The 18,567-nt window shown below is 42.8% G+C and overlaps 2 protein-coding genes across 14 annotated transcripts in view; one reads left to right on the forward strand and one right to left on the reverse strand.

The window, feature by feature from the left end:
- Cpsf7 (cleavage and polyadenylation specific factor 7) overlaps nt 1-9,393 on the forward strand; it is a 24,308-nt gene extending 14,915 nt beyond the window's left edge. For 6 of the 7 annotated variants that reach the window (XM_050136613.1, XM_050136615.1, XM_050136616.1 and 3 more), the window contains 3 exons: nt 1,642-1,810; nt 2,355-2,522; nt 7,370-7,516. In XM_050136613.1, the coding sequence (XP_049992570.1) occupies nt 1,642-1,810; nt 2,355-2,517 (332 nt within the window). In that variant the 3' untranslated portion in view covers nt 2,518-2,522; nt 7,370-7,516. Of the gene's footprint in view, nt 1-1,641; nt 1,811-2,354; nt 2,523-7,369 lie in introns of all 7 variants that reach the window. The other variant, XM_050136614.1, reaches the window with a different exon arrangement.
- Nucleotides 1,709-17,698, reverse strand: Tmem216 (transmembrane protein 216). Of its 7 annotated transcripts, none has more exons than XR_007590797.1 (6): nt 17,556-17,689; nt 16,913-17,014; nt 16,372-16,464; nt 14,547-14,748; nt 13,508-13,601; nt 1,709-1,856 (listed from the first exon to the last, which is right to left on the reverse strand). XR_007590797.1 is itself a non-coding variant. In XM_050136623.1 (5 exons), exons 1-5 carry the CDS (start codon nt 17,566-17,568, stop codon nt 12,914-12,916), a joined length of 342 nt encoding a protein of 113 aa, XP_049992580.1. In that variant the 5' UTR covers nt 17,569-17,698; the 3' UTR covers nt 12,307-12,913. The 7 variants fall into 7 exon arrangements, 2 of the variants coding, with proteins under 2 accessions (XP_049992580.1, XP_049992579.1); XR_007590800.1 differs by lacking the exon at nt 1,709-1,856 and adding an exon at nt 2,529-4,305; XR_007590799.1 differs by lacking the exon at nt 1,709-1,856 and adding an exon at nt 12,338-12,953.
- Between the last annotated feature and the right edge of the window lie 869 nt (nt 17,699-18,567).

The following is an 18,567-nucleotide window of genomic DNA, read 5'->3' on the forward strand; positions in this document are numbered from 1 at the left end:
TCTTATTTAGCTTCTTTAGGAGATCAAATTATAGACTCACTGACCTTTATTTATCTCTAGAAACCAATTATGAGTGAGTACATCCCATGTTCATCTTTTTGGGTCTGGGTTACCTCACTCAGGATAGTGTGTTCTATTTCCATCCATTTGCATGCAAAATTCGAGAAGTCATTGTTTTTTACCGCTGAGTAGTATTCTAATGTGTATATATTCCACACTTTCTTCATCCATTCTTCCATATATACATGTAACAGAGGTGTGTGAGTTAGAAAAAATACACACATGATTATAAATTTAGAATAATGTGTACATTCAGCGAGGTCTCTGTGACTTCAAGGCTTACCTGGTCTATATAGTGAGTTACAGAACAGCTAGAGTTATATAGTGAGACCCTCTTTTGGAAATAACAAAAAAAGCAAGAAATAAGTAACATGTAGGCATAATATAATATTTTAAAAAAAACTGAATAAATGAAAATCCTCTGTGAGGACCACCACGACCACCTTCTGTGAATGGTGGGTATTCCTCCAGTTTTTTGGGGGGAGTACACATATTACAACATATGTATGATTTTGATTTCCTAAAAATGAACTACAAGGCTGGTGATGTAGCTTGGTGACAGATCAGTCTCCTAGCATGCTTGAAGCTCTGGGTTCAACCCCCCAGTAGCCCACACCGCAACAAAAAGATTCTTTGGGTTTTATCTTTTCACTTCCTATATTTTAGACACCTTTGTTATTAGTATATCTTAACATCTAATATTTGTTGATCTCTGCTGTGTATTTGGCACTATGCTAAAGATTTCACATAGATTACTTTATTTGCCTACAAACTAACCTCATGAGTTTAACAACTAGTAATCTGCAGAGCCATTGTTCCTTAATTTATGTAGCCTAGCCAGGTCCTAGCAAAGATAAAGCAAACAATATTATTAAAACATGGCTAAGCTTACACAGCTCTGTGAACAGAAACTTTTTAGAATTGTTGGCTCAAATGTAGGTACAGTTTATTTTTACGTTTTAGACTTATGTGGGGGGCTGGGGAGATGGCTCAGTGGTTAAGATCATTGCCTGCTCTTCCAAAGGTCCTGAGTTCAATTCCCAGCAACCACATGGTAGCTCACAACCATTTGTAATGAGGTCTGGTGCCCTCTTCTGGCCTGCAGGCATACACACAGATAGAATACTGTATACATAATAGACTTATGTGTATATTTTGCATGTGTATATGTACCACATGCATCCTTGGGACCCGGGGGCCTATTGGATTCCCTAAAATTGGGTGGTTGTGAGCTGTCGTGTATGTGCTAGAAATCAAACCTGTATTCTCTACAAGACCAGCAAGTGATTTATTTGAACAGCTAAACCATTTCTCTAGCCCTGGGACAGTTTATTTTAATCAGTGTTGTCAAGTAGCCCTTAGACAAGGATGCATTGATTATAAGGCCATTAGCCTTTGTCAGATTTCAAGCTGTACTATAACTGTCATTCATTTTTATACCTGCTATGTCTGCCTTGTTCATTTTACTGTGACTCTTTAAAGCAGCCAGTCACTCACAATTTATGTCTTCCTGCATCCTCCTTTTGGTCCAGTTTGGTTACTGCCTTTTCTCATCTTTGGCCTTTCCCTTCATCTTATCAGGGGATTACAGTGATGCCATTGAGACACTACTCACAGCCATTGCAGTTATCAAACAGTCCCGAGTCGCCAATGATGAGCGTTGCCGTGTCCTCATATCCTCTCTTAAAGACTGTCTTCATGGCATAGAGGCCAAGTCGTACAGTGTGGGTGCCAGTGGAAGCTCTTCCAGGTGAGTTGGTTGCTTTGGGGGCTGATTGGCCTTGAGCAATACTCTCCTGCAGGTTGGTTGGGAAATGAAAGAAACCAAGATCTGTGTTCAGTAGAAGCAGTAGCCTTATTTAGAAAAAAAAAAAAAAGACTAATAAAGAACACAGGCTTCCGTGCTAAGGAAGTAGCTCAATGATAAGACTTGCCTAGCATTCATGAAGCCCTAGGTTTAATTCTTCAGCACCATCTTGAATATGGAAGTTAGTAATGTTCTAAGAACTTAAGGGGAAAAGTCCTAGTACTTAACCTATAGATCTGTTATAAAGATGAAATCATAATACTTGCAAAATTCTAAATACCCTGTCTAATATATTAGTAAGATCTTGACAAGTCTATCATCCATTTTCCCTGTAAAGATTAGACATCAAAGAACTAAGATCCTCAGACAGTACTTCTATGATAGATAACTAAGAATATTTTAAGCAAACACCGGAAGATACAAAATCCCATGTGGAAAGAATGTGTGGTAGGCCCTCTGAGTTGAGGCTGAAGGATCTTTCTGATAGGAAAAGGCATCGGTCCAGGGAGAGGTCACCCAGCCGGTCCCGGGAGAGCAGCAGGCGGCACCGAGACTTGCTTCATAATGAAGACCGGCATGATGATTATTTCCAAGAGAGGAACCGGGAGCATGAGAGACACCGGGATAGAGAACGGGACCGGCACCACTGAGAAAGGTGGGAAGAAGCCCTGTTCCTTACCAGTGGTTTAAGTATAAACTGGGCATGGTGGCTCATGCTTGTAATCTCAGCACTTGTGAGGTCAAGGCAGGAGGATTGCCTTGAGTTGAAGGACACCCTGGACTACAAAGTGAGACCCTTTCTCAAAACAAAAGGAAGATTTGTAATAGAGATGTTTCTTCCTCCCCTGAGTTCTTAATAAATGAAAACCACTGTTATTACCATTATTACACTTTAATCCCAAATTTCAAGTAAAAGGGAAAACTGGCCAAGGCAGAAGAGATTGTTACTTTAGTTTTCATAAAACAATATTAATGACTTCAAGAATTGATATCCATTAAAAAGATTTTGAAAATTGGAATTTTAGAGTAGAAAAACCATTCTGAAAAATCTTGAAAAGCTTTAGAGACCTTATGAATAATTATAATAGAAGGATATTTTTGTTTTTAATAAGTTTTGTAAAAGCAGGAGTGTGGGTAATTAAAGTTAGGTTGATTGTCTGGCTTGGGGACTGTGTCACCAGGACTTAGGCTCCCTCTCAGCTCTACTTTTCTATATTTTCATTCATAGAAAGATTTCTTGGAGAATGAGCCTATGGCTCTTGAGTTTTATCCCACCATTTTGTAATCCAAACTGAAAGAAAGCTACTAACAAGGATTGTTTGTGGTGTAAGAAAGAATGGCTGTTGGTTCTGTGTCTGGAGATGTATAAAACAGAGCAGAATTTGGCTAGATGGATCTGTCTGGGCTGTTGTCTGCCTGATTGTTTGGAAGTAATGTAGTTGATCAGGTTGTGTAGCTCTATGGATGACTGGATAAAAGAGACTGGGAACCCTTTTCCCTTGTGCATTCTTATAGGTCACGGTAAACTCAAACCTTTTGAAAGTTCTGCAGCATTCTGCCTAGGTACAACCTACTAGCAAACAATAAAACATTCCCTTATGTTTGCCCTCTGCTTTCTTGGTGTTATCTGCCTTTTTTTTTGGTTTTGTGAAATGGTCTCTTTTATGTGGTCTTGACTGTCCTGGACTCATTAGATCAGACTGGCTTCGAACTCCCAAAGATCTTCCTGCCTCTTGACTCTTTGAGAGCTGGGATCAAAAACCACCTGGCACTTTACTTAAACAGTTTTATAAACAGTTTTATAGCTGAGAGTGTTTTTGTCATCTTTGATAGAAAGTAAATGGAATGATAACAATTACTAATATTTTCAGTCTACACCTTTCTCAGTCCTTTTTTTTTTTAGCTTTATGTTTCCCTTTATCTTGTCTTTTTAATATTTTTTTTCTACATAGCATAATCTGGTCATGGTTTCCCCTTCTTCATCTCCTCCCAGATCCTCCAAAGCCATCACACTCCATGCCTTCTTTCTCTCTTTCTTTAGAAAACAAACAGGCTAATACTTTCTGTGTTCTTTACTTACCTCATGGAATTCTAAAATGTTGGATAACCAGCATAAAAAGCCAACAGTTTAGCTCTGAATATATTCTGTTTGTCTTTCTACATTTTTGCAACAAATTGAGTTTTGAAAGGTGTTCACATAACATACATAGCCTGTGGAAATGCAGGTTAATGAAGATGTAGCCCATGAGTGGCTTTGGCCTTCTTTCTTGTTGGGGATGGACAAGGTAGGCATGGATGTCTTGGTCTATTACCCCTTCCCTTCAGTAAGTAGCAGCATCACCTCTTTTGAGCTAGTACAACCGAAGAATTACTTGAAATCCAAAACAGCCAGCACTGGGTGTTGTGATCAAACTTGTAATGCCTAGTACTCAGGAGACCTAGACAAAAGAACCACAAGTTGAAGGGTAGCCAGGGTTAGCAGGACCTTGTTTAAAAAAGACAGACAGACAGACAGACAGACAGACAGACAGACAGACAGACAGACAGAAAGAAAGAAAGAAAGAAAGAAAGAAAGAAAGAAAGAAAGAAAGGAGAAAAGACATCACCTCCTCCTATTATGTAGTGTGTATTCTTTGGAATTGGAGGGAATAAGAGTGACCTAGGAGTGATGTACACCTTTAATCCCAGCCCTCAGGAGGTGGAGGCAGGCAGATCTGTTGACTTGAAAGCCAGCCTGGTCTACAGAGCTAGATTCAGAACAGCAAGGACTACACAGGGAAACCCTGTCTTTTAAAAATAAAGAGAAAAATGACCAGGAAGGGAGCTGTACAAAGCAGCAGTTGTAGTCTCAAGCCATATTCAGTGTATTTATAGAATATCTGACTGTGTATCACCATTCCTGCTGGCTTTGCTCCTTTGACAACCTTTTGACAGTGAAATTGCCAGCAAGAAAGGCCTCTTTTGGTAGTTAAGAAAAACATTTATTTTACTGGTACAGGCCTGTGATGAAATGAGGAAAGCTCACTCTTGGGTAAGTTTTTCACATCACTTCTTTTCCTTTCCTCTAACATATATGTACAAGTCAGACACTTTAAAGAGGTTAAAAAAAATCATCTTTAATTTTCATGGTAGTCTGAATTCTATCTTCATTTACTAAATTGTAGTTTAGGTTTCATGTTGGGGAAATGCTGTACAGGTCTGTCTGTGAAGTCCTTACTCCTCCAAGCCATTTGAACAGCATTTACAACATCTTTTCTTTAAAAGATATTCTGTGCTGTGAACATGTGTTCCCTGATCAGGAAAGGTATGTTTTGTGCAGAGGCATCAATGGAAGAGCAATACCCTCTTCTGTTCCTCAGGAGAGGGCCCCAGCTCAGTTGGCTAAAGTGATGGATCTCTGACTTCTGTCTGCATTCAGGCACTACTGCCAGTATCAGTTATCCTCTGCATCTCATTCTGTAAGGACCCTTCACAAATGCCTTTCTTCAGAGCATGTATGTATGTATGCTTTGGAGTTTGAGGGTATTCTAGGTGGTCTTTGTCTTCAACTCTCTCTAATAGTCCCATAATTTCGGGGTGTTTCTTACTTGGAATAGAATCATTCTCATTTCATACCCTGCTGATCCATTGAATACTGGGCTTTCTGTTCAGGTGTGAACAGAAATTGGCTTAAAGATTCAGCCAATTGTGATAGTACATGTCTGTAGTCAGCACTTGGAAGACTAAGGGAGGAGGATCATGATTTCAAAGCAAGTCTAAGCTACACAGCAGGGCCCTGTCTTGAGAAAACAACATTCAGAAGCCTGAATGTTAGGAAACAAAGAAAGCACTAAGAGCTTTAGTTTTTCTTTATAGAAAAAGGGACAAATACTTGCACATATGTTTAAAGATGCCAGCAAGATGAAGATCATACAGATTTCTGAGTAGCAGACTCAGGTAGTACCAACCCAGGGTTAGGAGGATGAGGCAGCATGCAGACGTCTTTGGTGTGTTTATGTCTTCTTGGGTGACTCTTACAAGATTTGTGAGACTTATATCAAGGGTAAGAATTTGCATATTGTTGCAGTTCCGGGTTCAGTTTAGTAAACATACTAGACCTGAATTTAATTCTTCCCTTTCTTTCTGATTGTTGGTCCTGATTATATTATCAAGTGACCAACTACCATCTGCATATTTCAGGTTTGCTAGGGACCTTAACATTTAAAAATGTGATAGGTAGTCTAGCAGACCCTTCTTGTTGGGTGTAAAGGTTCTTTTTTTTTTTTTTTAAGATTCATTTATTTATTAGATATACAATATTCTGTCTGCATGTATCCCTGTGGGCCAGAAGAGGGCACCAGACCTCATTACAGATGATTGTGAGCCACCATGTGGTTGCTGGGAATTGAACTCAGGACCTCTGGAAGAGCAGCCAGTGCTCCTATCCTCTGAGCCACCTCTCCAGCCCCAGGTGTAAAGGTTCTTAACAAGCTGTCAGATGTTTTTGATGATGGCTACTATTTTCTTCTTCCGTGCTCTGCTTTGGTTCTGGCTTGGCCAAGTCATTCCTGGTTGGTGTTCCTGTACCTTTGGGTCCTCATCCACAACTGCTATCTGGGAAGAGTCTTAAAATTATCTGTATTTTGTTCAGTACAGCCTGGAAAGGCTCTGGTGCTGTGTGTCTGTGTGCATGTGCATAGCATACTGTTTGGAATCTGTATTTTGGTTTGGTTTGTGGGGTTTTGGTTGGGTTTGGGGGTGTGTGTTTTTTGTTTTGTTTTTTTGTTTTTTTGAGACAGGGTTTCTCTGTAGCTTTGGTGCCTGTCCCGGAACTAGCTCTTGTAGACCAGGCTGGCCTCGAACTCCCAGAGATCCAGATCCACCTGCCTCTGCCTCCCGAGTGCTGGGATTAAAGGCGTGCACCACCACCACCCAGCTTGCTTTTTGAAGTCTGTTCTGACCAGGACTGCTTTAAAAGAAAACAGATACTGAGGCGTTTGCTTTGGGAGTGTCCTGCTGGAACCTCTGAGGTGTTTGGGGATTGGTGGACTTGGTTGTATACACACTTGTTTTCTTACTATTATTTCTCCTGTTCTTTTTCTTTTTCTTTCTCTTTGTTCTTTTTTTTTTCCTCCCTTAAGGTAAGCTATGACTTGCTCAGAGCAGATTTTCTGAAACAGTCTTTCCTTACAGCAACTTCTCTTGAAATGTTAGTTCCTATCTTCCTGCTAATATATTCTCAGACTGCTTTCAGAGACCTCATTCCATTGTCTGTGTTTTCCTCTTGACCTTAAAGATGTCACCATTTTGGTTATTCTTAATCTCTCATTGTGTTCTCTCCACCCATCTCCTCACATTACTCGATGCCAGACAGTCCACTGTTTTCTACTTTGCTAAGCTTGCATTCTTTGCCTACATTCTGACTTAGGTTGTGATTTTAGGAAAAGCCAGTGTATCTCATATAACCCCTTACTAATGAGAGTGGCCTCTAACTGGTGTTTTCTTCTGGTACTTTCATTGCAGGAGTCTGGGTGGAAGCAAATTGTTTTTAATGGACTTGCATCTCCTCACCTTGATCAGGACTAAAGGACGGAGGCCGCTCCACCCCTTTCCCCTCTTCCAAACCCCTAACTTCCTCCAGGCAATACCCTCTGCCCTACAGGATTGAAGATGGCTTGGCAGCCCTCCCAATCCCACACCTCCTGTTTGCCAGAAGGGGAAGAACCTAAAGACTTTATGGGGTAGGAAATGGGGGCAGACAGGAAGACAGCAATGTGTCCAGCCCCTAGTCTCCATAGAGAATGGTGCTTTGTCCAAGGAAACCTGAGTTTCTGATTCCCCAGGAGCAGTCAATGGTGAGATTACTGAGAAAACTTCCTTCCCAGAGAAAACGGATCCTCTTTGTGGGATCTTAGAAGAATGACTGGGTGTGCCAAAAATACCTAAGGGTTCTGCCCTCGGTACTAGATTTGGTGGGGGCAAGAGGGTCCAAACCCTGCTAACATACCACTTCTTTGTTCAACTCTTTACCTTTGTAGCCCTTTGAGGAGGGACCATGAGAACAGAAACTACCTTGTGACAAGCTGCTGTTCTAGGTTTTCTCTCTCACGTATTGATGGTTTATTTCCCTGGCCTTCTAGAGGGCTAAATCCTTTTGACTCCTTGCTATCTGATTCCTCAGTGGACTTGCCCCTCGAAAGCAAAACCCAGGAGGTTGCTTTCTCCTGGAAGCCTAGCCAAGCCAATTACCACCATTTACTGCTTCAGGCTCAGTTGTCTGTTGCAATAACCAGCTCTTAGGTGTTCCCTTTCCCTGGGGCTTTCCATTTAACATGGATTCCTTCCCCCAAGAAGGCTTCTTCCTTGTTTTAGAGGAAGGTACTGCCTTTGGGACATAGGGATGTCATGGGACCTCAGTAATGAGGACCCCTAGTTACGTACCAGGAGTGTGGGGAAGAAAGCAATTTGAGCAGGATGTGGCCTACTTGCATGGGCTCTTCTTTTTCAGGTTTGATGTAAGCATGGGCTTGCATCCCCACGGTACATTCTTTGACTTATTGTGGGATTACTCAGCACTAATAGGCAGGTAAAGTCACAGATGTGGTGTTTTGTGTTTTTTCCCCCCCTTTGGCTATAATACTCCCCCCCACTTGGCCTGGAGGTGCTTCCTGCCTTTGACAAAGAACAGAGAAGAAGTGAAGCCTGATTTAAGTGAACTCAGCTCAGAGTTCTAAGGACCAGCACACGGGTGACTATTTTCTGCACAGGCAGATGGAATTGCTTTTCTCAGCATCCAAATTGTGATAGGTTGCTCCTGCAGGAGGTAGCCACAGTCCTGGAGTACCATAGGGTGATGTTCCTTCTGCATGCATCTGCAGGGTCTATGACATCTAATGTGAAAAGAGATGTGGCATGTGAGATCAGACTAGGTGTATGAGGCAGGGGGTCATTGGAGACCCAGTAGACTCAGAGGAGAGAAACTGAATTGGATCCTTCCTCTCTTTGCAGCACACTTCAGTCACTGAGGGAGTATCCCCTAGGGTTTGAGAGGCTCATTCACTTGGGACAGAGGCTACAAGTTGTAGCTTATCTTCCTGCCTCCCAAGCCGATCCTTATTCCACTTCAGAACATGGCTGGCACCCTGCCCAATTGGCTAAGTGTTAAGTGATGTGCTTATTCTTGAAAGCAGTGTGGGGTGTCTTTTTAAAATGTAGAGAAAACCAAGTAAACTGACAGTTAAGGAAAAACAATATATAAAATATCAGAAAAGCTGTTTACCTGGAGAATTATTTTCTCCCCGTTTTTTTTGTTTTTACTCAATGACAGAATTTTTAGTTTTATTCCTCATAGCAAAGGGAGAAAAAAAAAATCCCAGCCCTCAAAAGGTCAAGGCCCCGTCCCCCTGTTGTCAGTGATTTGTTTGTCTTTCTGATAGGTTGAAAATTGTGTAATAAACTTGATGACGATGTCAATCTTTTATACTGCATTGTATTTTTTTCCTTTTGTAACAAAATATTTTTAAATAATAAATGGGGTGTGAGCTGTTTACGGATTCTGCATTGAATAGATTTGTTGAGGTGTCTGGGCATGGGTGTGGACTGATAACAATACTATGTGATGTAGGGAAATTCAGGTTCTTAACTGTAACTTGGTGATATGCAGTCGTTTCTCCACAGCTTTAGCTGACATGGTGAGTCTCCGAGGAGTACAATTTGAACCTTTGCTTGTGCCCCTCACAGTTTGTCCTTTCCCTGAGTTAAAAAGACTTCCAAGTCATCCTGAGCACTCATGGTTCTTGAGCCCTACTTGCAGATTGTGTTTTCTACCCTGTGGAATTCTAGTGGTATCCAGTTGGGCATGAACACCTGAATGCTAATACTTAGGTCTTCCATCTGCTAACCATAGACAAGCAATGTGACCCCAGTCTCTCATGAAAAATGAGAATAATTGCTGTTCTGCCTTCGTATTAAGGATGCTTTAGGAATCACATAATCATGTGTTTTGTGAACAGAATTGACATATAAATATATGAAGAAGAAACTAGAAAGCTTAGAAATACTGAGGGATTTCCAGAAGAGCTCTCCTTTTAAAGCAACACAGATAAAGGCCCACTGGCAAAGTAGTCATATCTTAACAATTTGCTTGTTTGGACAAATATGACAAGAGGAGTTAAGTACTGAAATGTCACTGCTGCCCAAGGATGATGAGCTGGTCCCTAAAATTTGGTATCTTAAGTTTGGGTACCTGAATGTAGGAATCAGATTCAGAATCCATAAAGGTTACTTGGGTTTTGTTTGTTTTTCAATGCATACATTAGTGCATGTGTGTCTGGCTGGCTGGCTTCATGCATGCACATAGGCATATGTCTGGAGGTCAAGACAACTTGGAATCTTTGTTCTCTTTCTACCGTGTGGTTCCTAGGGAATCAACTCTGGTCAGGCTTTTCACCTTAACCCCCCACTGAACCATCAATCAATCAATCACACCAGCCCTTTGTTTTTTAAGACAGTCTCTTATATCCTAGGCTGACAATGAACTGGTCCTTCTTCACCTCCCAAAGTGCTGGGATATATGGATATACCACCACATCCAGTTATTTTTTTTTTAAGTGAAGTAAGAGTAGACTTACATGACAAAAAGAAAAACTGCAGACCAGATGATACTGTATACTGCTATCAGGGAAAAAATTCTTGGAGGGGCTTAATTTTCTAGTGTCACTATTGAAATGTGTTTTCACAAAGGGGTGAATGATCACTTGCATGTCAGATACCTACTATGCTTGCTAAGTACCAGGTTTGCTCCATTTAACATCCAGTCATTGGCTTTTTATGTCCCCAAAGACTTTGTATTGTCTTAGAATGTTGGTGCCTCCAGGTCTATAAAGTAGCTTGTCTTACTCTTTATCAGTATATCTCTAGGCCAGATAATTTCAGCACTGAAAAGAGTGAAGCAGGAGGATAGTTTGAGATCAGAGTGGACTAAGTAGAGAATCCCTGTCTCAAGAAGAATAAAATACAACCAGGCCAGATAGTGGTATACTGGTAGCACTGGGAATTTGAAACAGGAGGATCATTTGAAACTACCTGTAAACATGAGGACCCCCCCATCTTAAAAAACTTGTAGAAACATATTTATTATAGTGTTTGCTTCATGATCACAGTACAGTGTTGTGGTCTACGGTCTTGAGATGGGGCCCCAGGTTAGTTTCATCCTTACTTCCGAAGTGGTTGGGACACATGCCGTGACTGTCTTGGTTTCTCTTGTGCATAACTATTCAAGTGGTTCCAGCAACATCAAGAACAAGGAGTCATCCATGGGAACCAGTGAACTAAGCTTCCACATAAGCATAAGTGAAATAGCTTCCTAATCAGTACATTCAGCCATTAAACCTCATCCTCAGTGGCACTGTGGGTGTACACCACTCTGCCCTGCTGGGTTTCTATTTACTTTGTGCATATTGACTTGTAAAACAGACTTAAGAGTTCTACCTGTGCTTTTGCTTCTCACTTCTAAGCCTGCAAACTGGAGTAGAGTCTCAAGGCCCTTCTGGGATGCTTGAAAGATGGCTCCAAAGTTAAGAACACTGGCTATTCTTCCAGAGGCCTGGGGTTCATTCCCAGCACCCACATGGCAGCTTAAAACTCAACAGTCAGTAACTTCAGTTCCAGGGGACCTGATAACTTCACACCAATGCACATAAAGTTAAATAAATTATTTAAAATATATTTTAAAAAGTATTTTTTTAAAAAAAAAAAAAAAAAAAAAGGCCCTTCTGAACTTTAACAATTAGATGTAAAAGCCACTTGCACTTTAGTTGAGCTTTCTGTTCCTTGTGCTCCTGGATAGGGGGTTGAAACTAATGAAGTCAAAGTCACAGAGGATGGGTTCCTCTCTACTCTATGCCATTAACCAAAGCAAAACTAGAGAAAGCAAATATGAGAAGCAGAAAATTGGTGTTCAATGAAATAGGAGATGGGAACACCACAGAAGACATTTTTGTACTTTTTTGCGGTTGATCTTTCACTATAGACTCAAGGACAACTAGGAGGCAAGGGAGAAGAGAAAACAAAGGCAGCAGTGCTTAGACCGTGGAGCCCATAGAATGACAATCTTAAGAAAGTTAGGAAAAGGGGCTGAAGAAGTGGCTAGCAGTTAAGAGCACTCACTGGCTGCTCTTCCAGAGGACCCAGCGCCCACATGGCAGCTCACAACTGTAACACCAGTTCAAGGGGATCTGACACTTTCACAACAATGCAGACAATAAATTTAAATAAATCATTAATTAAAAAAAGGGGGGGGTTGGGGGCTGGAGAGATGGCTCAGTGGTTAAGAGCATTGCCTGCTCTTCCAAAGGTCCTGAGTTCAATTCCCAGCAACCACATGGTGGCTCACAGTCATCTGTAATGAGTTCTGGTGCCCTCTTCTGGCCTGCAGGCATATATGCAGAAAGAATTGTATACATAATAAATAAATAAATATTTAAAAAAAAAAAAAGGGGGGGGGGTTAAAAAGAAGCATAGGAAAACAAAAATATCCCAGGATTGGCCTGACACAGAAGACTGACCTCAAGGCTCCTGGTAATTTATGGAATAAATACATGGCAATATGCAGCAAAATGCTGACCAATAAATGTTCCTTTTAAACTAAGGAGAAATTTTGGTCAGTTTTAGAATAAACTTCCAATTTCTGATTATACGTGGCCAATGCTGAAAAGAACTTAGACACAAGCAAACTTGGGACAGAGGTGGAACATTTCAGAGTCTTTTGCCAATGACAGATCAAAGAAGACAAGATGGCAGTATCTATTGGGATTCAGGCTACAAATTGGGCATGGGGGTGGGTAGGATCAGAGGGACAGTTTCACAACTTTGTGTTACATTTTACTACTAAATACAGCTTCAGAACACACTGTTGGGATAGTCTCTGCCCTCACTTAGAAGAGATGAACTTAAAGACAGGTGTCATACAGAAAAGACAACCAGGGCTGGAGAGATGGCTCAGCGGTTAAGAGCACTGACTGCTCTTCCAAAGGTCCTGAGTTCAATTCCTGGCAACCACATGGTGGCTCACAACCATCTGTAATGAGGTCTGGTGCCCTCTTCTGGCCTGCAGGCATACACACAAAACAGAATATTGTATTATACATAATAAATAAGTAAATAAATAAATATTTTTTAAAAAGACAACCAGCCCCACATCAGAAAATATTTTTTATTGTAAAATCGTGTTTGCTTCATGATCAGAATAGAAAAATACTATGAACTACTAAAAGGGTTCTGGGTCTCCATCTCTGAGCATTGGGGTTGGGGGATTTGATTCAGTCCAGGAGCCCACCATCATTACTTTTCATGCTCATGCAGACAGATGTGGTACATGTACAGGTGCTGTGGCTCAGGTCCTGCTGGAAGCCCAACAAGCTCAGATGGTCCACACAAGGAACTCTGGCCATGATGACCAAGGAAGAGAACTTGAGGTCAGTAGGAGCTGTTAGAAAGATCAAGATGGGGACAGCATTGCCCCTCCCTACCACAAAAGGTCAGTATCTCCTGCTGATGATCCTGGTTTAAAGATGATGCCAGTGACCTCAAGTAGGTGCTCAATGCCCAAATGTCTGTTCAGAGGAAAAACCACACAACCTTTCCCAGGCCAACATGACCTACCACTTTTCACAAGTGTGGCTGAAGTACCAGAAGAATGTGTTGTCACCCTGATGGGCTACCAGCTGGAATTCTTGTACTTCAGATCCTCTCCATACTAAAGGCAGAAAGAAAGAAACTGTTAAAAGACCAGTGAGTGTAGCTGGAGAGATGGCTCAGCAGTTAAGAGCACTGGCTGTTCTTCCAGAGGACCCAGGTTCAATTCAAAGCATCCACATGACAGCTCAGCGCACAACTGTCTGTAACTTAAGTTGCGGGGGATCTGAATCCCTCACACAGACATACATGCAGGCAAATCGCCAATGCACATAAAATAAAAATTCTTTTTTTTTTTAGAAAAAAAAACATTTGAGCAACAAAGTTAGCTTGAAATCTGCATATTTGAAGCCCCCCCTTTTTTTTTTGGTATGGATTTTTTGATATAGGGTTTCTCTGTGTAGCCCTGGCTGTCCTGGAACTCGTTCTGTAGACCAGGCTGGCCTCAAACTCACAGAGATTCACCTGCCTCTGCCTCCCGAATGCTGGGATTAAAGGCATGCGTTATCACCATCCAACCTATTTGAAGCTTCTTAATTCCAAAAAAAGCAGAAGACTATCTTCCTTAAAAAGAAGCTTTTGGAAGTGGAAAGATGGCTCAGTAGTAAAATACTTGCCACCCAAACATGAAGACCAGTACTCATGGAAGGAGAGATGGGATTCCTTGGGTAAGCTAGCTAGTTTGACAAGCTGGACTAGCCAAATCAGAGAGCTTTGGGTTCAAGTGAAAGACTCCAATATAAGGTGGAAAGTGATTGATGAAGATATCTGGTATAAACCTCTGATATGCACGTGCGCACATACACACACACACATACCTGAATATTTGTATCTGCACACAGGTGAACATACATATGCAGATACACATGCAACCTTCCTACCTACTGGAAGTAAAAAAAGGCATCCCCATTGACACCTCTTCAAATCCAGTTTCCTACACCTTTCATGCCTTCAAAGAGCAATGCATCCATCCCTGGGTGGAGAACCCAGCCCTCAACAGTAATACCTGGAAAAGGTGGCCAACGTGAGCATCTCAAGCAGTAGCTCTGAGCCACAAAAGAAGAGCAAGATGCTGTTCATGATAGCTTCTAGGCGGAGCACGTAGGTCTGCAGCAGCAGGTAATATGAAGCCATCATGGCAGATGGGAAGGTCAAGGCCACACTAATGCCAAGGGGCATCTTTCGCTGGCAGAGGTTTCCCTTTGTACCTATAAAACACAGCCCCCTGAATCATCTCCAAGTGGTAACTGCTTTTCCTGGCATCAGCTTGTATTTCCTCAACTCAGAAAGTATCTGGATGTGACAGATGGGCAGAGTAGAGAAAAATTACCCTGAATGGGAGGTGTCATATTTAAAAGTGAAGCCCACTGAACTAAAACTTTGAAGCTTCAGTGTGCTACATGATTGAAGTCATTTATTCCAGAGGCCCTGCTTCCATTCTAACTATGCAGGGAACAATGGGATTCTGCATCAAGAAAAAATTTGGGAGGCAAAGACAGGTGGGTCTCGAGTTTGAGGCCAGCCTGGTCTATACCGAGAGTCTATGACAGCAAGGGCTAAGGTGTCACAATCGATAGTTTAAGATCATCCAAAAAAATCAAGACCAAAGTGTGTGTGTATAACATATATGCATCTGAATCCACATGTATATATAAAGCAACATAAAAATTGTATATGTAAAAATGAGTCTACAATGTACATATGTGTATGTGTATATAAACACAATAAAAACTTTCCAACTAAAATGGAAAACAATTTTAGAAATGCCTTAAAAATATCTGTTACTGGGGCTGGAGAGATGGCTCAGTGGTTAAGAGCATTGCCTGCTCTTCCAAAGGTCCTGAGTTCAATTCCCAGCAACCACATGGTGGCTCACAACCACCTGTAAAGAGGTCTGGTGCCCTCTTCTGGCCTTCAGGCATACAGATAGAATATTGTATACATAATAAATAAATATTTAAAAAAATATCTGTTACTTAGGGCTAGAGAAATGGATGGCTCAGTGTTAAGGGCCATTGCTGATCTTCCTGAGGACTTAGCTTCAGTTCCCAGCACCCACATGGCAGCTCAATAATCTGTAACTCTAGTTCCAAAGGATCTGATGCCCTCTTCTATTTTTTCCTTTTCATTCCTACTTGTGTGTTTATATGTGTTCACAAAGGTCAGAAGACAACATTGGAGTTGGAGTTACAGACAGCTGTGAGTTGCCTGATCCTGGGAACCAAACTGGGATCCTCCTCCAAAAGCAGTAAGGCCTCCTAACCACTGAGCCATCTCTCTAGCCTGACACCTTCTTCTGACCTCTGTCGGCACCAGACACACATGTGGTCTTTACCATTTCCTCCTCTTGGGTTGTATTTTATCACTGTTTTCAAAAGAGACGATACATTCGAAGTAATAAGGGTTTTTCTCTGTGTTTCTGGGGTTTAAAAACTTCTAGAGAAATCCTTGTTTAGAGAAGTGGAGGGAATCTTAGAACTCTTTAGGCCTGTAATGCCTTACTCTCCCAAACCAAGCAAAGAAGTAGGAACTCTTGTAGCAGTCAGGCAACTGGAAAGGAATATCTAAGATCAAATGCTACTGCCGGCCTCTAGTCCCGCTCAGAAACACACAGGTGAATCTTGACCTAAAATATGACATGAAGCAGCAGCTTGAAGCTTCAGGGAAGTAATGGGATATCCTACCAGATCCAGCCTCTGATAGGGAAGTAATGGGATATACCACCAGATCCAGCCTCTGATAGCCTAGGTTATGTTCTTTGTCTTATTAACCAGGTTACAGTCTCCAGCATGTCTCATAAGGAATAGAACTATTTTCTGAACAACACTTACCAAAAAACAGTCGTATTACTTCAATGCCAAGATAAAGGAGCAGCATCACCACATCCAAGACTAGGTTGGCTGTTGGGTACGGCAGCAAGAGACCTGCCAGTGGAAAAGCCAGAGTCTGCAACACCACCTAACCGTCCCCACAAGGACTGCCGCACACCCAGGAACAAGGACACTAGTCTTAGCTTCCCACGAACCAGAGAAGTGTGGACCATTATAGCTGCAGGCTTTTTTACTAAGTCTGTGGGGGTTCCTCTCTGTCGAATGAATGAATTATAATGGTACAGAGATCTGAATATTTCAGCAGAAACAGATGGGGAAGAGTCAGGATGGAGAAGCCCACATTTCCCAAACTCAAGATACTCTTGCTGCGAGAGATTTCCTACTGAATCGTTCTAAAGCCATCAGCTGAAGAGACTTCTGCCTTGCAGTGAAGAGACATGCTGTAGGGGCCAGAAAAGAATGAACAGTTCTTGGTGGGAGTTGGCGTTGGGCTAAAGAGGGAAAGAGCTGTTGGGGCAGAGGCAGTCAAGCCCAGCCTTACCTTTATACAGGAAAATGAGGAGCTCCAGCAGGAAATAGGTGGCATAGTACCACCCATTTAGAAAGAACAGGACTTCCAGAGGGGTTGAGGACAACCTTTTATCTGAAAAAGAGCAACACAAAGATGGGCTGGAGCTCTACTCCCTGTATGGCTCTGTAATCCGAAGAAAACACAAGATCGTGGTGAAGGAGGGAGAAACTTCTGATTGCTTATGAAGTGTGAGTGTGGATGTGAAGGGGCTGGTCTTCGACCTCCTTTTCCAGGAATTATTTGCAGGCGACTTTTCTGGCAATTCAGCTATCATCACAACTGAGAGGCACCTCAAAGATCCAACCCTGTCACAGCTGAAGGGGAAACCGGGGCGCAGAGGCCAGCAGCGGGTCTGTGCAAGGCTAGAGGATTCGTAACTGAGTCATCCCAGAAAAGGGCCAGCCCGGGATTGTTAAGGGTACAGTATCCGAGTTCTACACATGCGGGCACTCGGGGTGGTCAGAGCAACGCAAGCCTGACTGGGACAAATGAAGAGTGAGACCCTCAACTTTTAAGAATGGGGGACTAAGTCGAGCTCTGGAGAGCAGAGAGGTGGAGGGACTGGCAGGTACCAATGGACAGTGGGCAGAGACACACACCTCCGGAGTCTCACCTCGCGGCGCCATGTTCAGTCCCCATGGAAACTGCGTACGCGGCAGCTCCCGGAGCAATGTGGCGCTACCGGAAGCGGGCAGGTCCTGGCCGCTCTGCCTGTCCGTGTCACTCTATGATCACTCCACGGGGTGCGCGAGCGCGCGCCAAGAAGCGCTCGCGGTCAACCGCCTGCTCTGGTCTGTGGGAGGCCAATGGGTTTGTACGAAGCTTGAGAGTCCAGGAGACCCGAGCTGCTCTCGCACCCTCTATCTCCAGCGCCTGGCGTTGGGCTGAGTGGCCCTGTGTAGCAGTGTGGTTGGAGGATCGGCCTTGGGCCCACCATTCTTCCTTCCCACTGCCTTGTGGAAAACAAACGCCGCAAGCCACTGACAATGCGCTAGGCTTGCCTGGGTGTAACAAGATACTGCTGGAGACACCAAAACCGTCCGAAGTAGGGAGTTCTCCTCTAGAAGTACAAATAAAAACAGTAGTGATTCTCCTGCGACCTAAAAAGTGCAAGGATGTTGCGGGGAGACAGCAGACTCCCAGATGGGAAGCGTTTCCAACAAGCTGTGAGCTTTGGTTGCATCTTGAAGCAGCAAGAGCCTGTTGCTGCCGCCAGGGGAGTGGAGGAGTAAGGTTTCTGAAAGAACTCAGGTTGACTTAGCCTGCCGGCCAAAAGATATGGCAACAAATGACTGGGGGAGTAACTTGTCATGAAAGTGTTACACCCCTGGCTAGTAGGAGTGTGGGTAAAGACAGTAATTGTTACTTCCCAATGAGACCTCAAGGGAAATGAATTCCTAACTTGGGGAGAGAAAGCCTCCCTCCACTGCTCCTCACCTCCTTCTCTGCTCTCCTGACTTCACCTCTGTTTTTGCCTTCCACTGGTACATTGTTTTGTTCTGGTTTGATTTGGTTTAGTTTGGTTAGACGGGTCTCCCTCTGTAAGCCAGACAGGCCTGTCCTGCCTCTGCTTCCCGCCCAGTACTGGGGTTATAGGTGGGTGCCAAATGCTCTGGCTGATCTTA

The sequence above is a fragment of the Alexandromys fortis genome, unplaced genomic scaffold (assembly GCF_014885135.2).
Source record: "Alexandromys fortis isolate MF-2015 unplaced genomic scaffold, M_Fortis_MF-2015_v1.1 scaffold_3, whole genome shotgun sequence".
In the NCBI taxonomy this organism is placed as follows: domain Eukaryota; kingdom Metazoa; phylum Chordata; class Mammalia; order Rodentia; family Cricetidae; genus Alexandromys; species Alexandromys fortis.

Coding starts and splice junctions, on each gene's coding strand:
- Tmem216 (XM_050136622.1), bottom strand. Junction 16,465..16,912: donor CCTCATTTTCCTGTATAAAG/GTAAGGCTGGGC, acceptor TTCCACTGGCAG/GTCTCTTGCTGCCGTACCCA. Junction 14,749..16,371: donor AGTAATACGACTGTTTTTTG/GTAAGTGTTGTT, acceptor TGTGTTTTATAG/GTACAAAGGGAAACCTCTGC.